We start from the raw sequence: 23,298 nt of genomic DNA, 5'->3' as shown, positions 1-23,298 counted from the left end.
TACTGGTGTAGATTTGGTGGGGGTGAGAGGGCAAGAGCCACTTCCCTTTCTCCTTGCATTAAAATGCACGTCCAGTGCCTTCACCGGAGCACGTGAGGGAGGCACTGCCCCTGGTTGCCTCGCAGGTGTCTCCAGACCAGGATATAACATGGCTTCAGATGTGATTATTTCAGTCAGGGGTAACTGGAGCTATTTAGACTTCTGAAATTCAGGGCCTTAGGCAAATAACTCTAGGTATGTAGGCCTGAAAATCTTCCAGGTTTTTCTTTAACTCTCATTATTAGAAGTCTATATTTTACAATACATTCCAAGCAACAGGTAAGTCAAAGCCTTCTCATATTTATATTAAACCATTATTTCATCTATTTTGAGCAAGCTTCTTTGTGTTGAGAAGATTCAGCACATGAATTCAATTATTTACATATTTATACAATTTCCTTTTTGTTTAATGCATTTCATCCTGAAACACTTCACATTTAATTACTCTTCCTGCTTGTCTAGATAGTTTAAAATACATCACACAGACAGCGTAGGGCAAAGTCCAGTGAGGATCAAGAAGGGATGTCTGAAGACTACCAAGGGCACGCAGCAACACGGTGGTGCTGGCGGGGGGGACGGGGTGGTGGGGAAGGGGAGAGGCAACGATGGGGAGGCACAGCTTGTCCTTTGGGTAGGGTGCGAGGTAGGGTTCTTCTTCTAATGAAGAGCAGCATGGAGCTGGCAGAGCCCATGCTTGGGTAGCTCCTCACTATGTGTGCTTTGCCAGGTCTTCACTCAGTGACCAGAGCTTCAAGGTGCAGCTGGTCCACCCAGGGCTTTCTCCTCTGTGCTCCCACCCACAAGACCCCAGAGCCAAGGCAGCATTTGCCACCAGCGTGGCAAGCAGCAGAGCCGAGGTCCCATTGCTCAGCACCAGTCATCACGTCAGCAGCCTTCAGCAATTACCTTGTGGCAGTCCCCTCTCTCTAAAATGGACCAATCACATTTTTTTTTCAAACTTGGCTGTACAGATAAAAAGCTCCTGGGGGCACAGGCTGCCTCTGGCCATACAAAATGCTTTGCAGAACCTCACTTGAGACCTGCAAGTTTGCTTAAGGAGCAAACCTAAACGATTGTGCCTGTTGGCTAAACAAAAGACCATGTTTTCATACCTAACAGGAAATAGGCCCCAAAAAAGAATAACACAGACCCCCCCCCCCCCCACTGCCAAACACATTCACAGATTATTACATGGATACGTACCTAAATGTCAGAGGAAGAACCCATTTTTTCCACTTTTTAATTCTGAGGCTTTTTAATCTCAGATTGCTTCCTGAACTCAGGAGCAAGAAAGTAGGAAATCAAAGATGAAGGGATAGGAACAGTACATGAGTGATTCCCATACTCTCCTTACTGAATTAATTGGCATTTCAGCAATTGTACTCATTTAAGTAGTCCAGTTTCTTAAACAACTGAAGATGAGCTGTGCAAGAGCTGGGACGCTTTTCTTTTTTGCTACTTCCGATGTGGAGAATTTTGGGGGAAAAGATGTGGAAAACTCAGAAGGTGATTTTGTGCATGCATTTGAAATCACCAGGCAGAAATGGAAAGTTTCTGCAGCGGTGCAGATGGGGACAGGTGCCATAGCAGCCCTGTGGCCGGTACTTGGGCTGTGCCCGACCCACAGAATGTGAGCAATGAGCGAGGGAGGCCAAATGCGAGACAGACGCCTGATTCAGAGCCTCGGGATCCCAAACGCTCCCTCCGTGCCAGCAATTAAGGTAGCAAGATTCACAGACCCAGGAGAGGCAAAAGAGGCTGGGTTTGAGCTGAGCGTGTGTGTGCCCACAGTAATTACATTATCCACACATATTAGTCTCTTAATTTTAATTACATAAATGTATTTTTCCTCTTTAATGAGCATAGTTTATCCATTTAAACTGATCGTTTTAATTTTACAGGCAGTGATCTTAGGATCTAATATGCAGAGGGAAAATTTCCTGTTGGCATATTTTACATCACACAGATTGAAGAAAATATATTTTTTAATCCCCAATCAATATCTGAAGAGCAAGCAATTAACAGATACCAAGGTAGTTAACATAAATCTGCAAGTTAAAGTGCCAATTCATTTTGATTTATAACACATAAGGTAATAATTTCATCATCATCTCTCCCAGAAAGCATCTGAAGCTTTGTAGCATGAAGATGTCAAAATTGTACTTAAGATTGTTCAGAGTACTGAATTGTAGTGGTTATTGCCTTTTGGTTCCTTGAAGTGTGGCACAACACATGAAACTGCCCCCATTATAATACCCTGCTCTTCTCTGTAGAGGTCACTGGATAACTTAAATCAGTCTTGGGTGAAATATTGAAAGGAGATTGTCAATTGTAACATGAACAATTCTCTTTTTTCCCCCTACTTGTCCTTTTACAATATGAAAATTTTGCAATAGCAAGTAGTTCCTTTAAGGGGAAAAAGATCCCTGGATCCATTTGTGTAATTCATGTCAATCAATAGACAAAAAAATTAACTGACTGGTACACATACATGGAATAATAATCTAACATATTTTTGCAGCCCGAGTCTGCTTCCTTGCATGCATTTTTTCTGTGCAGGATCAGGTTGGTTGCCACTGAAGTTTTGTGGCTGTGAAAATTTATTACCCACAGAGTCAATCTGCGTTCTGGCTGCCAAGTCTGAATAAATAGAGTCATTGTGCTTGTCTGGAATATGTAACCAAAGTTCATCCAGTCAGCTTGACTTTCACATCCCATGAGATTCATAAAAGCCAACACCCTGGTATGTGCTCTTGATTCCTGCCAAAATTTTGTAAAATTGTATAAACAGAAGTTGAAGAAGCAATCAGAACACCCTCCCAGGGACGCAGCTCCAAACTCAAGCCCCTGCTGCATCTCAAAAGGCAAGACAGAGCCTTAGTCCTTCTTCTTCATTTTTTAATATCCCGTGGCTGCAGCAGGTAAAGATGGGGGCTGAATACCCCCACAGCACATAAGGCACAGGGTTTTGCTTGCACCCTGCATAAAAGAAAGAGAGAAGGCAACGTCTGCCAGGGAGCTGCTGCCCTCCTGCTGAAGGGACAGGGAGGGGGACAAGCATCCCTGCAGGACCTCAGGCAGCCTGAGCTCACCCGTCCCCTCTGCAGGGTAGCCAGAGCCAACTGTGGGGGACCTCAAGGGAAAAGCAGCCTCAAGGAAGTTCACAAGGAACCACTTTGGTGCAGTGAAATAAAAGTCTCAGGAGCATGTTCTAACCCACAGCCCTGGAGAACACGGCAGCCCACCCAACCCTGGGGGCTCCCAGGGCTGCTCCCCACCCGTCACAGCCTGGGAACAGCCAGGGTGGGCTGCTGCTCCAGGGGGCACATCCTAGCTCCTCTACTGCTCCAGTAGTGGCCGAAATGGAGATCTCAATACTTATTCAAGTTGTACCCACAGCTCCAGTGGGGACATCCATGCTTGTGCTTCCTCCCCATCACATATGTGCTGAGGGATGCCAGGGCTCAGCGTGGGAAGTGCACGTTTCTGGCACGGCTGTCTGTCAGGCAAATCCACTCTGCTGATGCAACAGGGCAAAAGTCCATCCCCATGGTCAGTGGCAGTCAGCATGGCCCTGTTCCTATATAAGTAGCATTGGAAAATGACTTTTTAAGTCCTAAATTTGTGCTTCAATGGTAGCCAGAAACAAGTGAGAAGAATGTATTTAAGGACAATCTCTTTAATCAGGTGCAGGACTTTTCCTTCAAATTTCTGGATATGGACCAACAATCAACAAAAAGTTACAAATTACCCTGAAACAGTCAGGCATACACCTTCTTCCAGAAGGAATAATTTTTAGCAGAGTCCAGATAAGCACTACTTCTGCATATGAAATCTAATATTCCATCTAATGTGCAGGAATCTGCAATGAATTCTGAAAGAAATTAAAAAAGAGGCAAAGTGGCTGCAAGCTTTCTTTCCATCAGACCTCCCCTGTTACGACAGCTCTTTCTGATGTCAAAGATCAGCCAAGCGAAGAGCAGAGCCAGGTACATCCAGAGAGAGCAGCTAGATTAGGCAAATTATAGGATGCCATTGCATAGCCCTGTTCATCATTAGAACTATTTTTAGTCAGTGCTAATTGCATGCACATATGCCGTGTCCAAATATTTTAACCACATTAAGTCATTTTAGTGTTGTGCTCCCTTTTATTCACCCCTTCATCGGTGCAATACTTGATGCTTGATCAGAAGTGAAAATGAGCAAAAAAAAAAAAAAAGAGATCAGAACACTCAGCCCTGGGAAGAAAAAAAAAAAAGAGGAAGAAAAAAAAAGCATGGAACCCGTACCTTTGCTGCAAACGAACTTGACTTTAAAAAGTAGACTGATAAACTTGAAGAAAAATCTTTCTGATGAGAAGATTCTCACTCCACTGAGCCAGGGAAACTTACTTCATGAAGTCTGCCCACGTGCGAGTCTGACTGCAACCGAAACTACACAAAGCAGAGATAAGAAAAAATGGAAAAATTAAGTTTTGGGTTGAGGAATGGCTGGAACCTCAGGTGCTTTTGTACTTAATCCAAATGGCTTGCTCAGCCCTCTGTCACTACAATGTGAGTGCATTTTCAGACCAGAGGAATAGCCTTTGTAACAGCCTTACTTAACTCAGATAAGTCCATTATTTCCTCTGTATTAGAGAGGCAATCCTTTTGGTATCCAACATAACTAAAATCCAGAGCAAGATTTAAGCCAGCTGAGCCAAGCTTTTTTGTGGTTTGCCAGCTCTGACTTTAAAATCTCTGTGACATCTAAATTTGCACTTCCACTAGGCATGACAAGAAGACCAAGATTGCCTCACTGAAACTGTCAGATGAAACAAAATCAGAGCTCAGTCTTGTCCTGCCAAACTTGGCTCACATCACTGCCTATCTTACAATATCAGATTCAATGTCTGTCATGCACTGGCAGGCAAGATCAAGCTCTAAATTTGAACACCACCACCATAAATGACAGTGAAAAAGGTTAGAGATCAGCTTGACTCTTGGGAGTATGCAAAATCTGGGGAAATTCAAACACAACACTCTGATCTCCATGCACACCTCTAAAATTAGACTAGAAAATAAGTTTAAAATACAAGGGCATCTTCCTTGTCTCTTCATGGTGATGCTGTGACTAAGTTATAGCTCTAGTAAATCCTGTAGGTCTGCCATTTTCTGCTGGTATCGCCCTTTCCAAGGCAACACTTCCTCACTGCCTTATGTGTCTTCCTTTACCCTGTCTTCTTGAAATCTCTGGTTTGCTTTTTCATGTGGTGATCTAGAGTTCCTCTGTGAACATCTGCCACGATGGCAATGGGAACATGTCCTGATGCAATTAATTCGGCAGTGCCTGCTGATTTGGGGCATAAGGAGGGATTATCCCCTATGTCTCCAGGCTTGTTTTCCCTTGTCCTTGCATAAGCATTTGCAAAAACTCAGTTAATTAGTTTTACCATCTTGCAGTTCCTGCCGCCGCAGAAAGAGCCCTTGCTGGAGTCAGCCACCACCTCTGAGCCCGCTCCCCTCACAAGAGTGGCCATAAACCTCTGTTTGCCTTCAGGAAAATTCACTGCAGCGTGCCTGCAGGAGGACAGTTAAATAACCAACAGCCATGGATAATTTAGAGCACAAATTAAGGTTGTTTGTAATACCACTGCTATTACAGGCTGTAACAGGAGAACATACCCCTGACACATTCAGGATCTCACAGGGCATGTACTTACTTAACCCACCCCATGGTTTCTCTGTTGCTGTACCTGTCTGTCCCACTCAGCTTGTGAGCTTTTAGTACCAGCCCAGCTTTGGGGAATCATCAGCACCAGCACAAGGGAAGCAGAAAGGAGAGCAATGAGGAACAGCTCCGGCCACAGCCATGCCGTCTTCACTCCCCTTGGGCGTTCGGCTCCGGATGGGGTGCTGCTAGCAGGTGGGGTGGTTTCGCCCAGCTGGGCAGCTGAATTCCGCCACAACCACTCTCTCATTCCACCTCCTGAAAGGAAAAAGGGGAAGAAAATACGATGGAAAAGACTCAAGGGTTGAGATAAGGACAGGGAGATCACTCAGCAATTACTATCATGGGCAAAACAGACTCAGCATAGAGAGATTAATATAATATAACTAAATGCAAACTAAAAACACCTTCCCCCCATTCACCCTCTTCTACCTCCTCCCCCCAAGCAGCACAGGGGAACGGGGAATGGGGGCTGCAGTCAGTCCCTATCACTTCACCTCCACCGCTCCGTCAAGGTCCCTCTCTGCCCCTGCTCCCCGTGGGGTCCCTCCCACGGGATGCCGTCCTGCCCGAACTGAGCCTGCGGGGGCTGCCCACAGGCAGCAGCTCTTCAAGAACTGCTCCCACAGGGCTCCGTACCACGGGGTCCATCCATCCCCCAGGAGCAAACTGCTCCAGCACGGGTCCCCCACGGGCGGCAGCTCCCCCCAGACCCCCTGCTCCTGCGTGGGCTCCTCTCCACGGGCTGCAGCTCCGGCCCGGGGCCTGCTCCTGCGGGGGCTCTCCATGGGCCGCAGCCTCCTCCAGGCCACATCCACCTGCTCCACCGGGGGCTCCTCCACGGGCTGCAGCGTGGAGATCTGCTCCGTGTGGGACCCATGGGCTGCAGGGGGACAGCCTGCTGCACCAGGGGCCTCTCCGCAGGCCGCAGGGGAACTGCTGCTGCGTGCCTGGAGCACCTCCTGCCCTCCTGCTGCACTGAACTTAGGGGCTGCAGGGCTGCTTCTCTCACATTTCTCAGCTTTTTTTTCCTTTCCTAAACCTGCTCTCACAGAGGTCCAACCAGTGTCACTCCCTGGCTCAGCTCTGGCCAGGGTCCCTTTTGAAGCCAGCCTCAGCTGGCTCTGATCTGACATGGGCTCTGCTCACAGAGGCCACCTCTGCAGCTCCCCATTACCAAAACCTTGCCATATAAACCCAATACAGCAGGATGTCTCATCAGCATGAGGAGCTGTGGGAAGGAGATGTGAAGCATGGGGATGGGTGACAGCAGAAGCAGAGGCAGCTGAGAACATGTCAGAAAATAAAAGGATCATGAAAAGAGAAAGGGGTTAAGGGAATAAAAAAGAACTGAATGAAGAAAAGAAAATGAAATAAAATGTCATTATAAGAGGGGCAGCAGCAGCATTAGACGTGATGAAAAAAATAAGGAAAATGAGCCATCATCCCATCCATCAAAACTAGTATTTAAATAAAAGGGACTGGAGAACCATTGCTACAATTCCTCCTGCAACTAGGATAAAATCTTGCTCCTCTGAAGGCCATAGGAGTTTAGCTACTGATTTCAATCATCTTAGGATGCTATTCCCTGTTTTCTTTTTTCCTTTTTTTCCTTTTTTTTTTTTTTCGTAGCACAATCCAAGCACTGCCAATTGGGTAGTAACAAATGCTTCATAGACAGTTGACATAGCACCTCACTGGGCAGAGTTACTGCTATATATGGAACTTAGGCTGGTATTCCCCCCATTTTCACATACATGGGCTTTTGGAAAAAAAAAAAAAAAATCTCATTTAATACTGACCTCTCAGACTCCCCAGTAAATCCTGTAAAGCCTGTGGCATAACACTGACATTTTTCCTGAGGTATCCCGAGTGTTAACAGTACTTCAGCAACAGGGCCTGTTCCTAGATAAGAAGACTACTTTGGAGACAATGGAAGTTTTCCAAGGTGACTACTGCTTTGCTTGCAGTGACTGAGACCTTCCTCCAGAATTGTTGAAAATTAACCATTTTATTAATGTAAAGTATCAAGGACTTTCCAAGTACCAATGTAAAGCACAAACGACCTTCTCCTTGTCTCCACTGAAAAAGATTAAAGTTAACTCCTCTGTCTTGAAACCCTGTGCGCTTTTAAGAGGCAGCATTCAGGAGAAATCTGAACAGATGCAGGGCAGAAGACTCAACATTCACAGATTTATAAAATTCTCTGAATTGTTAATACCCATGCTGCTTTTACAGTAATTTGGAGATCCAAATCACTTAACAAGTATTAACTACTTAATGCAATGCTCCTGAGAGGTATTTAGGTACAGTTAAGCAAGAATTATTATCTTCGTAGAATTGACAGGGAGACAGAGGCTGAGATGTGGCTCGTTTGAAACCACATGGCAAGTCAGCTGCAAAGCCTGGATTAGCACTTGGGTCTTTCAATCCCAGGTGCCATGTTCAAGTCACTAGATTGTGCTGCCCCTGAAGATTAATAAGGATTAATGGGCAAAGCAGAGGAGAAAGAACAATGTACGCCAAAAAATATAATAATAAAACCCCAGGGTGAAAAATGAATACAGAGGTGTTGAAAGGCCTGGAGAAATCATGAAATCCAGAAAGGGTTTTAAGGTTTCTTAAAAGATGTGGCTCTGATGATGACCAACTCCAAAAGGGGAAAGAAGGGAGACCCTTCTAAGTCTTACAGCCTGTAAATCCTAAATAATTATCAACCAGACAGTGAAACTCACATTCACAGACTTACATTGCAAATTTACAGAGAAACACTCACGCTACAGTTAACAAGTGCTTTTAAATCCCTCAGAAATCCACACTGAAAAGTGATCCTCAAAACAAAACCCGTAGGAACACTGTGGAGTCCACAGTATTTCATTGAGATGAGGCACATTAAAAATTACTTAGGATAAACTGCCTGAACTGGACTCCTCAGGCAGCTCCTCTGGCCACGAGGATGCAGAGGCGTTAAGCATGGCAAGTCTATGGATCTGAAGGGGTTTTGTTGCCTCTGTGTGGAGTCCTGGTGGGAATGTCATTGCGGCAGGGTGCAGCTCTGCACTCCTCAAAGAGAATGCTGAAAGCTGATGAGAGTTTCAAAAGAATGGAGAAGGATGCCTAACATGTTTGGAAAGTGTGCCTTGGAGTGAAAGCTGTCTGCACAGAGAATTCATAGAACCATAGAATGACTTGGGTTGTAAAGGTCCTTAAAGATCACCCTGTTCCAACCCCCTGCCATGGGCAGGGACACCTCCCACCACACCAGGCTGCCCAAAGCCCCATCCAGCCTGGCCTTGAACACCTCCAGGGATGGGGCATCCGTAGCTTCTCTGGGCAACCTGTGACAGTGCTTCACTATCCTCATAATAAGGAATTTCCTCCTTATATCTAATCTAAACCACTCTCTTTCAGTTTAAAGCCATTACCCCTTGTCCTGTCACTGCACTCCCTGACAAAGAGTCCCTCCCCAGCTTTCCTGTAGGCCCCCTTTAGGTACTGGAAGGCTGCTGTAAGATCTCCCTGGAGCCTTCCCTTCTCCAGGCTGAACAGCCCCATCTCACAGACAAAGGTATAGCATCCAATGCAAGAAGGTGCTTATAAACAAAGCTGGGCTAAACTCAAATCTTAATACGAGAACCTTGTGAGTGGTTGGATCAAAGTGGATTCACACTAAAACAATTATCGAGGATTTTGCCCTAGGTCCACAACAGCTCCCAGATCTGAAGTAGAAAAAAGCTCTGGAGAGACCCATGGTTCAAATTATGGTAAGCAATCAGGTTATGCCATTCACAAAACTTCTCAATGGCTTCACTAACTTAGGAATAAAATGCATTTAAGTTAAAAACAAATGAAACATTAAGAAATTAAAATAGAATCAATGTGGAAGACATACGAAGAGTGACACATGAAAGAAGTATAAAAGTGTTTGTTCTGGCCTGGTTGCCAAAAGGCAGAATACAGGAATTACATCTTTCCTTAACACTAGCTTGGAAGTTAATCTGCAGTTCACTGGCTGCAGTCTGATACACAGCAACATCCATTGGAGCAATGTGGATGGCTGTTAGTAAGGGAGATAGTCACTGAGAGCACAAATGGCTTGCTGCAGAGTCTTTCCAGGGGAAAGTCTGTGACCCAAGGAAGACAACCCAGATGCTCTGGAAGCAATGCAATTTATTATCATGCATGGACAGTTAATATTGCTACACTGTGACAGAAGAAATAGTTCAAATTCTCACCTTATGTACACCTGCACCACCTCAGTGAAATCTCTACTGTACTGATATAACTCCACACAACTGCCAATAACTGAGCCCTCTCATTATAACAGTGGTTACTCCACAGGACAAGAAAAAATGGAAGACAAAATGTCTGAGTTTGCCATTGGTCAGTTTATTGGCTTTTATTTGCCAAATCATGCCCTGGGCAATGTAAAAGAAAATGCATCCATGATCAGCCTGCAGTGTGTCCAAGACACTCTTCCAAGTCCAGCAGAACGTTCTTCATTAGTTGTCATTTGCTTCTTTTCCAAAAATGACTGTAAACCCAGCAGTTTATGAATTCTGTTCCAACTAATTTTAGAAATAAAATAAAACAAAACAAAACAAAACAAAATAAATAAAATAAAATAAAATAAAACAAAACAAAACAAAACAAAACAAAATTAAAATAAAATAAAATAAAATAAAATAAAATAAAATAAAATAAAATAAAATAAAATAAAATAAAATAAAATAAAATAAAATAAAATAAAATAAAAATCTGGAGACCACTCTTAACACTCCTGGATCTCCAGCTCAAGCTGTGTATTCAACCCATTCTGTTCACTGCTCAGTCCCAATTACAATGCACTAGCTCGCTGCTCAGCCCCAATTACTATGAAAGTATTTAACTTCCTCTTTGATTTCTCTTCAACAACAGCTTGCAACTTGTGACACTTTGAGTAATTTTGGTAGCTCATTTAACACACACACTGAAACCTGAATATCTGCTGATTATGTTCCCAAGCTCCGGCTCACTGCAATAAAAGATGGAGAGAGGACATGCAATCTCTGGAGATTGAGAACCTGAACATGATTACTGCTGCCTGAAAACTTGCTTTGTTTCAGTAGTCTTAGGGTACAGCGAGGATCTTTCATGAATGATTAATGAACTATAGGCAGATCAATGAAACTCTGCCCTAAATGTATCTATAACCAATTCAGGTGTGGGACGAAGAAGTCTAACCAGCCGGTATCCTGTAATTTACAACTCTTGATGTACTGAAACGGAGTAATCCATCAAATGTACTGTGGCTGCTTTCTCAAGCCCAAGTACCTGAGCCACCTAAGTGATTTTTTTTTTCCTCCTCTGCTTCCTACTCAGAGTTAAAGTTATTATGTTGTGGGTTGGCCTCCAATATCCTTGTTCATACTGAGGAGACCCTCCCTCCATGAGTAAGCCCACTGATTCCAGGAACTGAAATTTTAGGATTATACTCATTACTGATGAACACATCAGAGTCTAGCACAATCGCTTATCAGGAGAATCGCTTATCAAGAGCACTTTTTAGTGGTAATTCTTGGAGGTCTTTAAATTCTGTCAGCAGCATTGAACTTTGAAAATTATTTCTTATCCCTAATTTCTGTAGCCAGCATAGTCACTTACTTCCAGGAATAATAAAGAATGCATAGCATATTCTCATTTTCTTTCTTGATGGATGGTGAGCTGGCCTCAGTAATGTTCTTAATGATGTAAAATAAAATGCAAATTAAATATCACAATCAAAAGGAAGCTATTCAAAAATAGCAGTGCAGGCAGGACACAATACTAAGTACCACCCTTTTGCTTACATTGTTACAAAGATAATGCCAGCATATTAGAAACATAATAAATCAGAGAAAGCCATTTCTATAACAAGAGTTTTTCTATGGGTCATGACCCTCCATGGGGATTCATGAACGAGCTTAAATGGGGTCACAATAAAACTGTTAGCAAGAACCAAGGGCAGATATTTCTCCCTAAGCTGAGCAGCCAAGTTCTCTAGCAGGGGAACAAGAGAGCAGACTGTAATTAGTGGCCACAAGTATTTATACTTGCTACAGAACTGCTAACTACTTTTAATTACAACAGCTCACTTTCTCCAGGAGAGGGGAGCAATATAGGCTAGAATTAAAATTGCCAGATAGTTGCTAACTGCCTTTCATTGCAGGTAACAGATCTGCTTCTCCAGGGAGGAAGGGTAAACTTGCAAATGAATCGCACTCCCCCATCACTCAGAAATGGAGCCATTACCAACTCAAAGGGTCACACAAATACGCAGTCAGACATGGCTGTATTTTCAAACAGTGTGAGTAAGAAATCAGTAGTCTCATCTGTAGAATGTGACACCTCCAGGCAAGGAGTGAGTTGCAACCTGCATTGCATCCTGGTGAAGAAAGACGCTTATTAAAGGACTTAATATGAGAAGCTAATTGAAAAAATAGAATGATGTCACTGAAAAATACTTGTACATTTCTCCCTGCTGCCCTGGCTGTCATCTGAACCCACTTGCTGGCCCAGAAAGGATCACCTTTTCAAGGCTGTCAGCGGCTGGATGTACCAGCTTGGAATCTGAAGATTGGCACTTGAGGCTGCAGTCCAGCCCCACATGGCCTGGCTCAGTTTAGCACTCCGAACAAATCGAGACAAATCCTCTCCTTTTCCCTCCTGAGAGCTGCTTCCGCCTAGACTGGAAGATGAAGTACACAGTTCTTCTCCCTCTCTCAAAATTAGGGATTTTAGGGAAATACAAGAGTGGTAGGCACTCCACATCCCCATGTCAAGGAGCTTTTAGGACCATCAAAGTCCATGTGTGCTTTCTTGAGGTCTCTGCAAGGTCCCTGAGGAGGGTGGCTACAAAACAGAAGTCTCTTTCTTGCTCCTGCAGCCACCACAAACCTTGCTCAGGTTGAGTTCTGCATCTCCCCAGAAAGAAGTAAAAGAGACGTCAGGTGAAAACAAACTCACTGGCAGATTTGCCCTTTTCTTGCTGCCCCCTCAGTCCTGTCCCCATTCTCACACCGCACCCTGCACTGCCTCCCTTCCCCTGGGGAAGCAGCTCAGAAAAGGCATGCAGGTTACAAATGACCTGGGAAAATAGATAGATAGATAGATAGATAGATAGATAGATAGATAGATAGATAGATAGATAGATAGATAAGGAAGAGTGCTACTTTCCAGCTGGATCAGTTTTCTAACCTGCTTCATTGCACAGCCACCTGTGGTGGTCTAAGCCAAGAGTAGGAAACACTAAAAGTGGCTTAAACAGCACTGCCACGTAGTGGCTGCCTGTGAGGGAAAGATGTGAGAGAAGAAGGAGTGGTGACTTGCATGATGTCTATGTTACTTGGTCATGGGGAAGGGCTCTGATAGTGCCAGGAGGCTCCAGAGCTTTACAGGCAAAGGCATAACACAGTGCAGAGGTCAGTGTTGGGAGCCGGGCAATTTGAGACCCACGATGGCCAAAGGTTCCTGCTAGTGAGAGTAATTAGATATGGGAGGAGATGGGCTCACATTGGTCTGGGTCGTTTAAGAAGAAATTAAGTCATAAGACATTCTTAAACCCAAGGTTTGGGTCTCTCCTGTGTTTTTGTGCAAGAAGTGGGATGAAATTGTCATAGCAAGTCCCCCCTCAAAGGTGAGAACAAACAAGGTCCCAGCCTGCTAAAATGAAGGGCAGGTGCTCCCCTTAAAACCTGTCCTGTACCCAGTGTCCTGGTGGACCCAGACAGGGTTGTACCCAAAGAGTATGCAAGTAGAATGAGCTATTGGAGACAATAAAAGACCAAGATCCCCATATTATTTTCCTAACGCTAAAACTAGCAGGTTCATGCCATGGGCACATTCCCACTGAGCTGGTGGGACCTTTCCAGCTCTTCCTGTGGGCTCTCCGCCCACCACAAAAAGTGAAAGCTAAGGGAAAACCCTCCTGCAAGCCGTGCTGCCAGCAGGGGATGTGGCATAGCCCTTATCTCCAGAAAACCTGGCATGGGACACACAGCAAACCACTCATCCCCGGGTAAGCCAGGAGGCATAATTATTCCTGAAATTACCAGCTTCCAAAATCATGCAGAAACCCTTCCCAAAGCACTTCTGCACTCCTGTTAGATCTGCACAGATCCATTCAGGGGATCTTTTTACCCCTGTCTGTGAAATGCTCCAGTCAATGCAACTGCAAGAGAGGTTTTATCCAGCGTTTCTTTGCAGCCTAGCCAGGAGGGCTGCTTTCATGCTCTCTGGTGCTGACCAGGGTGCCAGGATGCACGTTCAGGGGTGAGGATGCAGCCCCCTGCAGCCTGAGGAGCCAGAGAGATCGGTTGTGAGACATGCTTGCTGGTGGCTGCAAAGAGAAAACCTACATTTAATTTTCTGCCCCTTGACTGTCTGTGCTGCGTGGCTTTGTGTCCCTTCTGTGCCAGGCGAGGCACAGCCCGGACAGGGATGAGTGGGAAGGAGCCACTCTGGGCAGCTGCAAGCAGAACTGGGGCTTTAAAGTAGATTTTCAGAACATTATGGATTTCATCTTTGCTTAGCAGCTAGTTACTGTGCTGAAGTCATGAATCACCCTGCTTGAAGTGATTCAAGGAGGGGAAAGAATAATAATAATAAAGTGGCAAACCAGCTCAGGGATAGGCTTGGGAGTCCTATTAAACTTGAGAGGCTACGATTTCTATTCCCAGGACTGCTGGCTAACACAAGAACGAGCACCATGCCTCCCCACCCCATCCAAAAGAGTTGTGCTAGGCAAAAACTGAGGAGCAAACCAGCAACAGGTCAATCCTGTGCTGCGTAGCCCAGAGTTGCCAGCAGATTAACATGGCAGCGCTCATGAAAAGTCTGCGGCAGCTCTGGCAAGCTTTGCAAAATCTATAATTATAGCTACAGGCTTCGTCGCACAAGGAACCAAATATGTGATGTTTGTTTCTGTGGAAGAATGGGAGGAGACTGATGGTAAAGGAGAGGGAGTGGGAGTGCGGAAGCGGGGAGAGGGGAAGGAAGAGAGCTGAGCCCTGCAGAGTTTTCAGAGACCTGCAGAAAACCGTCTAAATAGAGTAGTTCAGACCTCAAATACTGCGCTGTGCTTTGACAATCTCCTGGTTTATGGCGTACTTAACAAAGTGTTCTTACATTTACCAGGCTGGAATGTCCATTTTGCTGTAGACTCTCTGCTACTTTGCTAGTACTTTAAAATTTGGACACGTGACAAAAATGTGTGTAACGCATTTTTTAAAGTGTTGATTGTACTCGTAATTTTAAAGTCAGAATATAAAATAAACATCTCTGCCCTTTCTTCCAGCAGGCAGCACAGAGATCTGCTCTCCGCGTTCTGTCTGACAGGTACATTTTGTCATTTTTATGAACTATAAATTGCTTTATGAAACGTTGAGCCCTATTTATTGTGGCATATAACTCATAATCGGATTTTGTCCCCAAAGTATCTGCGAACTGGGATGTTAAACATTTTGCATGCTTGGATTTGTCATGCATGTGTAGAGTTTATTACTGCAAAAATCACAGTCTTGTTGTATTTCATACAGAGTATGCAGAATCCCTTGTTGTGATACCAAACGAGAGATAAGAAACTTACTGGAGAAGGCATGAATGATGCAGTAAATTCTCAGCTTTAGAGTTTGCTGAGATATATCTAAGCTCATTTTTCAGCAATAAGTACTTCATTTATTTTGAGATGTTCTCTTTTGACTTTTTCCAAATTCTTTCCCTGGGAATTGCTCCTCTTGTGATGAGATACTCCGTACATTTCAGGCACAAAAACAATGCCTTTTTTTACCCCTTAAGTTGTGAGGGATCAGTATTTTAGAGGAATTTAATTCATTTTTTTTACTTCTTCTGGAACTGCAGCAGTGCTTCAGGCAGATAAGAAAGGGACCAAATCCTTAGCCAGCTTTCAGGTTTTACTCAGCTCTTTTTCAAGCGAATTTCCATCAACTTCAATGGGAAACTGGCCTGAGCAAGGAATTCAGGATTCGGGCCATAGTAAATGTTATAGTTGGGCCGTAATCTGCACAGGTATTTACCTTAAATGACTTTTATGAAAGAGGATTGATTGAAATATAAGGTAGCTTTCTAAGACGGTCCTGATTTCTTTTCCAGTTTTGGGAACAGGGGGGAGGGAAGGGGAAGGAGAGACTGTACGTTTTAGTGCCTGTGAAAAAGAACCAGCAGATTTACATTTATCCACAAATGAGGTACTGTGTCATGCAGGCTGACACAGAGTAAATTTCCCCCTGCCTTGCTGGCAGCCCCCTGCGCTCCGCCTGGCCCCCCGCCCCCCGCCTCCCTGGGAATAAGCAGTAATTGACTCTCGAAGCCAGCTCAGGCCAGGATTTCTCCAGAGCAGAGCCTGTCACTTAGGCTGAATTATATCTTGTGCACGGATGAATAACATTTCTCTCTGGTCTGAGGCTAAGACTGCCAAAATTATCAACCTTCCCCCACCCCCCCCACCTCTGCCAAGTTTACAAACACCATTTTGTTTAGGATTTCTTTTGCCCCCCTTAAGGAAAAAAAAAATCCAGACTGAAACATATGGGATGCGGGTGAAATCACTGGCTGGGTTGTAGAGCACATGAGTATTTGCTGTAATGGGGACAAATGCAAAAAGAAAGAGGAGTCAGGGCAGCATCGTGTCCATCTCTCTGGAGGTGTGCAAGCTCAGCCACCAGGCCAAGCAGCTTTCACACGTGGTGGGGCAATGGTGTGACAGTGTGAGGAGGCATTTCTCAGCATCCTTCCCCTGGGCTGAGCAAGGAGCATTCCCACAGAACTGCCCCTGGAAGCAGTCAGCAAGCCCCCAGCCCTGCACTGTCACCCCTAGGAAGAGCAGAGGATCGATGGTCCCAGACCCACTGGGGGTGAGGAACCTCTCTGCATCGAGCAGGGGCCCAAAACTGGCACTGTAAAGGGTCTGCCTAGCCTTGGCTAAAGGGATTGCCTCTGTGATGTTGCTGCTCAGTGCTTGTGTCCCAGTAGCAGCGACGAGTGCCTGGCCACACACCAGCACGTCCCAGCGCCAAGGGAGGTGAGGTGGCAGGTTAAATCAAGCTCTCGGCAATTTCACCCACCATTCTTTTTTCAGATTTATTCTCCAGTAGTTCCCATTTCAGTTTTTGCTTTCAGGTTCTGTTAAAAAGCTAACAGTTAGCTAAACTGAAAGAGGCAAAAAAAGGGGAGTTTTTAAACCTGTAGCCATTGATTTCTTCAGTGAGCTGCACTCAGTCTTGTTTTCAGACTGCCACAGTAACCCCCAGCAGATTTATGTGCAAACACAAAGATTAGTGACCCAGAAGCTCGACTGAAACAGCTTTTCTGCTTCCAGAAGACAGGTTGCTCTGCACATGCACTGACTGTTTTGTCAGGAAAGATGCACTGGCCCCATTCACTTTTCATTCTCTCATGGAAAACCTTAAATGTTTATACAGCACAGCTTGGTTTTAATTTTATTATGCTTTTCAGTAAAGTGGTCTAACTATAAAGATTGCTCAATTTCTGGGACAGAGAAGTACAAAAATTTAACTCATACACCTTAATGGTATAGTGCTAGCATATCTTCAATGGCATGACTCTCGAATCCACTGCCTGAATAGCTTTTAAATTAAGAAAAATGTCTGTACCTAAAATACTCAATGCGTTCTGCTATTATTTAACAGTGAGCAGTGTGGTTAAGCCAGCTCTTAAACCTGCTTAATCCCACTGAGCTAAATAGATTTTATTATTGACTCCCCTGGTCCCAGCACTCTGACCTCAGGACTGATGTTAAAAGCTAATTTTTTGCAGGCTGTTTCGCTAACCCAGAAGCACTTGCTTGCTGGATACATTTGCAATGGGGAATGTCCAGCTGTAAATTACAGATGTTTGTAATCATACCCAAACACAACACTCATTATTATTCTTTTGTTCTTTTTCGGCTGAAAAGCCCACCATGAGGGAGACCGCACAGTACTTAATCCACACATTAAATTTACTCACAGCTCATATTCATGTACAAGATAAGATTTTCCATGAAGTAAAGATTTACAGTGGTCCTACGGCACTTCTATTCCCCTAGCTGCTTTTATTTCTCTGTGCTGTAGTGCAGGCCAAGTGGGTCTGACTAAGAGTCTTGGATGCTTAGAGGAAAGCCTTGTGCCACCGCTGAATTTCCTCTCTCGGTGTAATAGGGAAAAGCTGTCTCATTCCCTGCAGTGCCTGGGTGGTACTTATGGGACACGCTTAATTCACAGGCCCAGTCTATTATCCTCTTTGTGTCCCTACCGTGGAGGATGCAGACAGAGCCTGCTAGCTCTGCCCGCCCTCACCCAGGAGCAGAGGTGGGAGCTGATCTGGCAGCGAGGGGACCCGCGCAGCCCGGCCACCGTGCTGCTGTGCTGGCCAGCCCTTCCACCCCACCTGGTAAGAGCCAGCTTACCAGCTTACACTCAGCACCTGGTTTATATATGTGTTTCATCGAGGCCTGAACTGTTCAGTACAGGCTGTGATAAAACTGTTTGATTTACCACCCTGGGCTGCTGATAGACAAGGCGTCTCAACACAAACACCAGTTTTGCACTGTAGAAGAGCTCCATTCATGAGGTTTGGTGAGCTTCAAAGCCTATCTGACCTTTTGTCCACCTTCCTGTGGGGTGTACTTTACATTTTCCTGTAACCATACCCTCTCCATCCATGCTTGGTCGCTGATAGGACACTGAAATGCAGGCTATGCCAGGCATGATCTGGTTTACCCTAACAGGTCTGACTGGTTGCATTAGAGGTCTTGAGGGACAAAAAAATTGTCCCCATTGTCCTCCAGAGTGCTGATCATAGAATCACAGAATCATCTAGGTTGGAAAAGACCTTTAAGATCACCAAGTCCAACCATCAACCCAACCTACCAAGTCCCAAGATGGGTGTGCAGAACTGAGAGACGGGTCATGAGAAGCAGCAGAGCAACACATCTGCAGGCAGAGAGATGGTTTGGAGGCAGAGGTGCTGCCGAACTACCTCTCACAGGTGTGTGCCTGCATCTAGCACTCAGCTGTGAGGAACACTGAATGGAAAAGGTTGACCTGGGACAATCCCTTCCATTCCTCTGATACTGTAAGCAGCAACGGGGTCGGTGATTAGTCCAGCGGGATCTGTAGCATGGCTCTTCTCCTTCAGACAAAGCCACATTGAGATACACCATTTGAGTTATGAGGCCTGGGAGGCACTGCCTGTAAAGAATTAAGGCAACAATAAGAGGCAATGTAGACTTTTAATAGATCATTTAAAGTAGGGAACACAGCTGTCCAAGCAGCCCTAAAACTTTCGGTGGACTGAGCCAAAGATTTCTTGTTCTCGAGTATCTGCTCGAGCTGTGATTAAGCAAAGCAGTTAAACTTGTGATACCCTAAAGGACGTAAATAGCCTGGTGGCAGCTAGCAAAAATACTCACGTGCTTCATGTCACCCACATACTTCTGTGTTGGACTGAGTTGTTTGATAACATCGCCTTTCATGCTGTGCGAGTCCTCCACTCGCGAAGCTACGCGGTCAGCTTAGCGGAGTGACTCAGCTCGCTGGCTGGCCAGCAAGCCGTGATGTGACAGGTCTGTGCGACCAGTGACAGCCGAGGGGAAGCCTTGGCTCAGGACAGCTGATCCGTGTCCCAGCAGAGAGTGAAGGAACTGAGATCATGGGGGATGCAAAGGCTGGCTGGAGAAGAGCATGCACGCATGGTGCTCTTTGCCGTAGAAACAAACACATGGCTCCCTCCAGCAGAGTTAGTACATTGCTTGTACTTTGAAGATTATCTTTGCAAGGAAAAAAAAGAAAGAGAATATCTCTGACAGGGGATATGGATTTGCCATTAATCCCTTACGTGAAAGCTAGGCTGTTTGGAAATGCTGGTGCCCCACAGTTGCAACCCTCCCACTTGGTACAGGGTAGCAAAGGGTGACAGGTGCTGCATCTCATGGCAGAAATGATCTAGAGTTTCTTAGCCCTCCTAGGTACAGAACTTGAACAAGAGTAATGTTATGTATTGCATATAGGATATTATTTCCCTTACTGGAGTCTGCTGTGAATTGGTGAAAACGGGCTTCAGAAAAGAGCCTGTGTGGAAGGCTTGGAATAAAAAGGAATAGATATCTCTGTAAAACTGGGTTCTATTTCCTTTTATTTAACTTGCAAGCGAGATCTGTAGCATTCATCCATTCACCGTTGGATGCTTTCCCTTGACTGTTGCTGGTGTTTGTTTGGAACTGTTCTACAATAGCTCTGGAGATGCAATTTGGATGTATTGAAAAGCTGCATGAGAAGGTGAAGCAGAGCTGTTCCAGGGAATTTTAGCAATTTTGGGCCCTAGCTGCTATACTAAATACTGAAATTCCTTTGGTGTTTAGAGAAAGAGAAAGAAAAGTTAAGCTGCATTTTTTCTTCAGTTTGCTGTCATGATAGCCAAACATTTCGCAGCTCCCTATGGGCAACCCCATGCACTCTCAATAGCTCCCCAAAGATATTAGAGGGGAGACGATCGGTTCTAGTTCACAGAAACATTAGCATTTTGAAAAATATCTGTCTGCTAAAAGAAAGGTCTGACTAGTAATTTCTCATGTATTTTCTTTGGCTCGCTTTTAAGAATCCATGTGTGGATAATTACAGAATTAACATGGGGTGAAAAAGAGACAAGGTGCATGACTGTGGTCTTTTAAATATTGGTAAGGGGAAAACAGGTCCCATTGCTGGCTGGCAGCATGAAGAATATGCAAAGTGCTATTGGGAAGAAGAGTGTATATGCGTGCAGCATATGAAGTGCCTCAGCATATGATTAACCTCACTGGGTATGTAGTAAATAGTAGATAACTGTGATCAAAAAAGTATTCATGTGATTTATCAAGCTGAGCAACTGTGCATTTTGCAGTGAAGCAGGAGGTCAATCCTGAAATCTAGGGCAAGTAGAGCAATAGGAAATTGCAGGGACTAAGAAGTTAATCATACCGTTGGACTGCTTCCATCTGGTTTTGAAAGACAGAGTCAGTGCAGTGCTAGCAAGGGCTCTTCACGGCAACAGATCAGGAATTAATTTTTTCAGCAAATCTTCAACTATCATTTGCAGTAACACGGGCTTATAAAAATGTAATTTAATTTCTTGGGAATAAATCACCTAGGACAAGAAGTGTGAGAGAGTTTTTTAATGTGTGTACATGGAGCAAAAAGAAAAAGAAAAAAAAGGTGAGCAAAGGAGAAACAGTAAAAATCCAAGAGGAAACAAACATTAATGATACGAAACCTGGAAGGCATAAATGGCCGCCTGGTTAAATCATGCAGGTAATTGTCTTTGAAAAATCAGTTTGCAATTGGGAACCTTCTACATTTTTATGACCCTTGGAGGCATAATCTTCTGTAACCTGTCTGTCCATCTTCATCAGCACGGGTCAAAGGAGCACTGACTTAAAGTATTGTTGAACTGATGCTCTGAATACCGCTCCCATATATCATGGATACATAGCTATGGGCAGTGAATTTGTTAATGTATTCTGTGTTTTCTTTATTATTGATATTACTTTCTGATATTTCAATGAGACTTGAACATTATGCTCCCTTTGGGCAATGACAGTGCCCTTAAGCAATGAACATGTTGTAAAACAAAGGGGATTTTAACCTTGATAGCAACACTGGTAGCTGAAACTTGCTTTATTGGAAGAGGCAGGGAGGGCAGTTAGCTGATAACATTATGCCTTTCTTTCTTCAGCAGTAGGATAAGAGAATAGAGAGACCTGTACTATGAATGATGTATTGTGCTATTTTTAGTGCTATGCTGCAAAAGTGAAATCTTATAAATACTTTTGTATCTATTTCCTGGCAGTCTGAAGAAAAAGAGCTCAGGTTTACACAGCACTAATAGCAGGAAACCGGGGATCATGCTGTTCCCACAAATCACCACACTTCCATTACCACCGTATTTTAAGAAATGCTGAAATTTCGTAGCAAGCAGCGTCACCTCAGCCTGGCCCAGATACATGACGTTAGTGGGGGGCTTTTGACCCTTTTGTGTCTGTCGACCATGTTCTAGCTGGAGCTCAGGGAGTCTCCAGAGCGGGTACAGCAACATGAAGGAGAAATTTCAGTTCCCTGTCAGCAAGCTAGCTGTCCCTGCAGCAGGTGGAAGGAGATGCCCCCTTAAAGCTTTAATTGCTCAGTAATCAGCAAGGCACAACAGGGTTTTTCTGGCACCAGCCCCACCAGCTCCGTGGATGATATGCTCAGTCGAGTGATTTTTTCTTGCCTCTTGCAAAGGTAATTTAGAAATTGTAGCTGAACATCTCTGTTTGACTTGTTGCTGTAAGGCTATTTGCCCGCTGCCCTATGTATATATAGGGCATATATATATATATATTTTATTTATTTATTTATTTTAAATTTTAGCTTCAAGAGCATTTTCTCCTTGCTCTTGGCTTTGTTCTTAGCAAGGCAACAATGGAGGTAAAAAGGAAAGGAGAGCCCAAGTTAGGCTGGGGGAGAGCGGGCACTTTCTGTAGGAAGCCAGTCCCCCAACAGAGCTGTGATTGTGCCCACAGAGGGCAAGGAACTCCTCAGTATGGTGTCTTTTGGCCCCCAGTTGGGATACACATAGTCTGCACCTTGGCTGGCCCTTTGCTTTTTGAAGGGTGAAGAGGACACCACACAGGATAAGCAGAACTGCAGCCCGGTTCTTCACAGGCAAAAGGAAAGGACAGTATGTACAAAGAAAGAGACTCCCCCAGATTTCCCCACAGTGATCATTGTGTGGCTGAATCACTCCTGAGATGTTCCTGTGAGGAGATTGTATTGTCATGGTCTGAGACACTTTTCTCCCCCATGCAGTCTAATCAGGTGCCTCTGCTTTTTCTTCATAACCGCCTTGGAGTTGATGTAGGCTGTATGAAAGCTTTTATCCTTTCCTCGCTCCTTGACTTTCAGAAGAGTTGGATTTACTCCGCTGCTGAGGAAGGGTTTGCTGTTCTAGATTTTTTGCATTTCAGTGAAAGAAAAGAAAAGTGTGGTCTTTAAGCAGCCTGGGTTTCCTCACAGAGAAAAGTGGGAACATCTCTTAAGTCTGACAGGGCTCTAAGGAAGAAAAAACAGTTTCCCACTTAGTTATTTTACATACGCCAATGTACAGCAGCAGGCTGGTAGGGTCCTGAAGCTCAGTGTGATCCACCAAGTCTCATAGAAAAGCTGGGTACCTCTAGAGAAGTCCTTGTCTAAGAAAGTCTTGGGAAAGACCCACATCCAGAACTCTGAAAAATGGATCAGATTCACAAAACTGTTTTTGTCAGCTTCCAGGCTCCTCTTCCTTTGGCAATGCTTGCTATTTTCAGGTCACCTCATGGTTGAGACTTTTGGCCAAAACAATAACATCTAAGTCGCTTGAGGACCACCGAATTCCTACTGCAATTTTGTGAAGGGGCTCTTCCACAGCCCAGTTACAGATACCCATCGGTCTTATTCCCAGAATCATGGAGGTACTAGTGGTTGCAAAAGTCTCTCTCCATCTGAGAAATACTTTTTTTTTTCA

General features: G+C 44.6%; 1 protein-coding gene and 1 long non-coding RNA gene across 9 annotated transcripts in view; one reads left to right on the top strand and one right to left on the bottom strand.

Moving 5' to 3' along the window:
• The window catches only part of AFF3 (ALF transcription elongation factor 3), a 336,736-nt gene that overhangs the window by 236,983 nt on the left and 76,455 nt on the right, over nt 1–23,298 (top strand). For all 3 annotated transcript variants that reach the window (XM_083821502.1, XM_083821501.1, XM_083821503.1), the window contains exon 9: nt 15,062–15,102. In XM_083821502.1, coding sequence (XP_083677628.1) covers nt 15,062–15,102 — 41 coding nt within the window. The remainder of the gene's footprint in view (nt 1–15,061; nt 15,103–23,298) is intronic.
• LOC310893039 lies at nt 1,226–13,585 on the bottom strand. 6 transcript variants are annotated; one of them, XR_014578660.1, is made up of 4 exons: nt 5,774–13,585; nt 4,329–5,597; nt 3,437–3,619; nt 1,226–3,018 (listed from the first exon to the last, which is right to left on the bottom strand). It is a non-coding gene; the product is annotated as an uncharacterized lncRNA (long non-coding RNA). The 6 variants fall into 6 exon arrangements; XR_014578661.1 differs by having other exon boundaries at nt 1,226–3,619; nt 4,329–4,472; nt 5,471–5,597; XR_014578663.1 differs by having other exon boundaries at nt 1,226–3,619; nt 5,774–6,006; nt 6,761–13,585.

This window comes from Anser anser, assembly GCF_964211835.1.
Source record: "Anser anser genome assembly, chromosome: 1".
Taxonomy (NCBI): domain Eukaryota; kingdom Metazoa; phylum Chordata; class Aves; order Anseriformes; family Anatidae; genus Anser; species Anser anser.
Note: the sequence above shows the minus strand (reverse complement) of the source record. Positions and strands in the feature narration are given on the sequence as shown.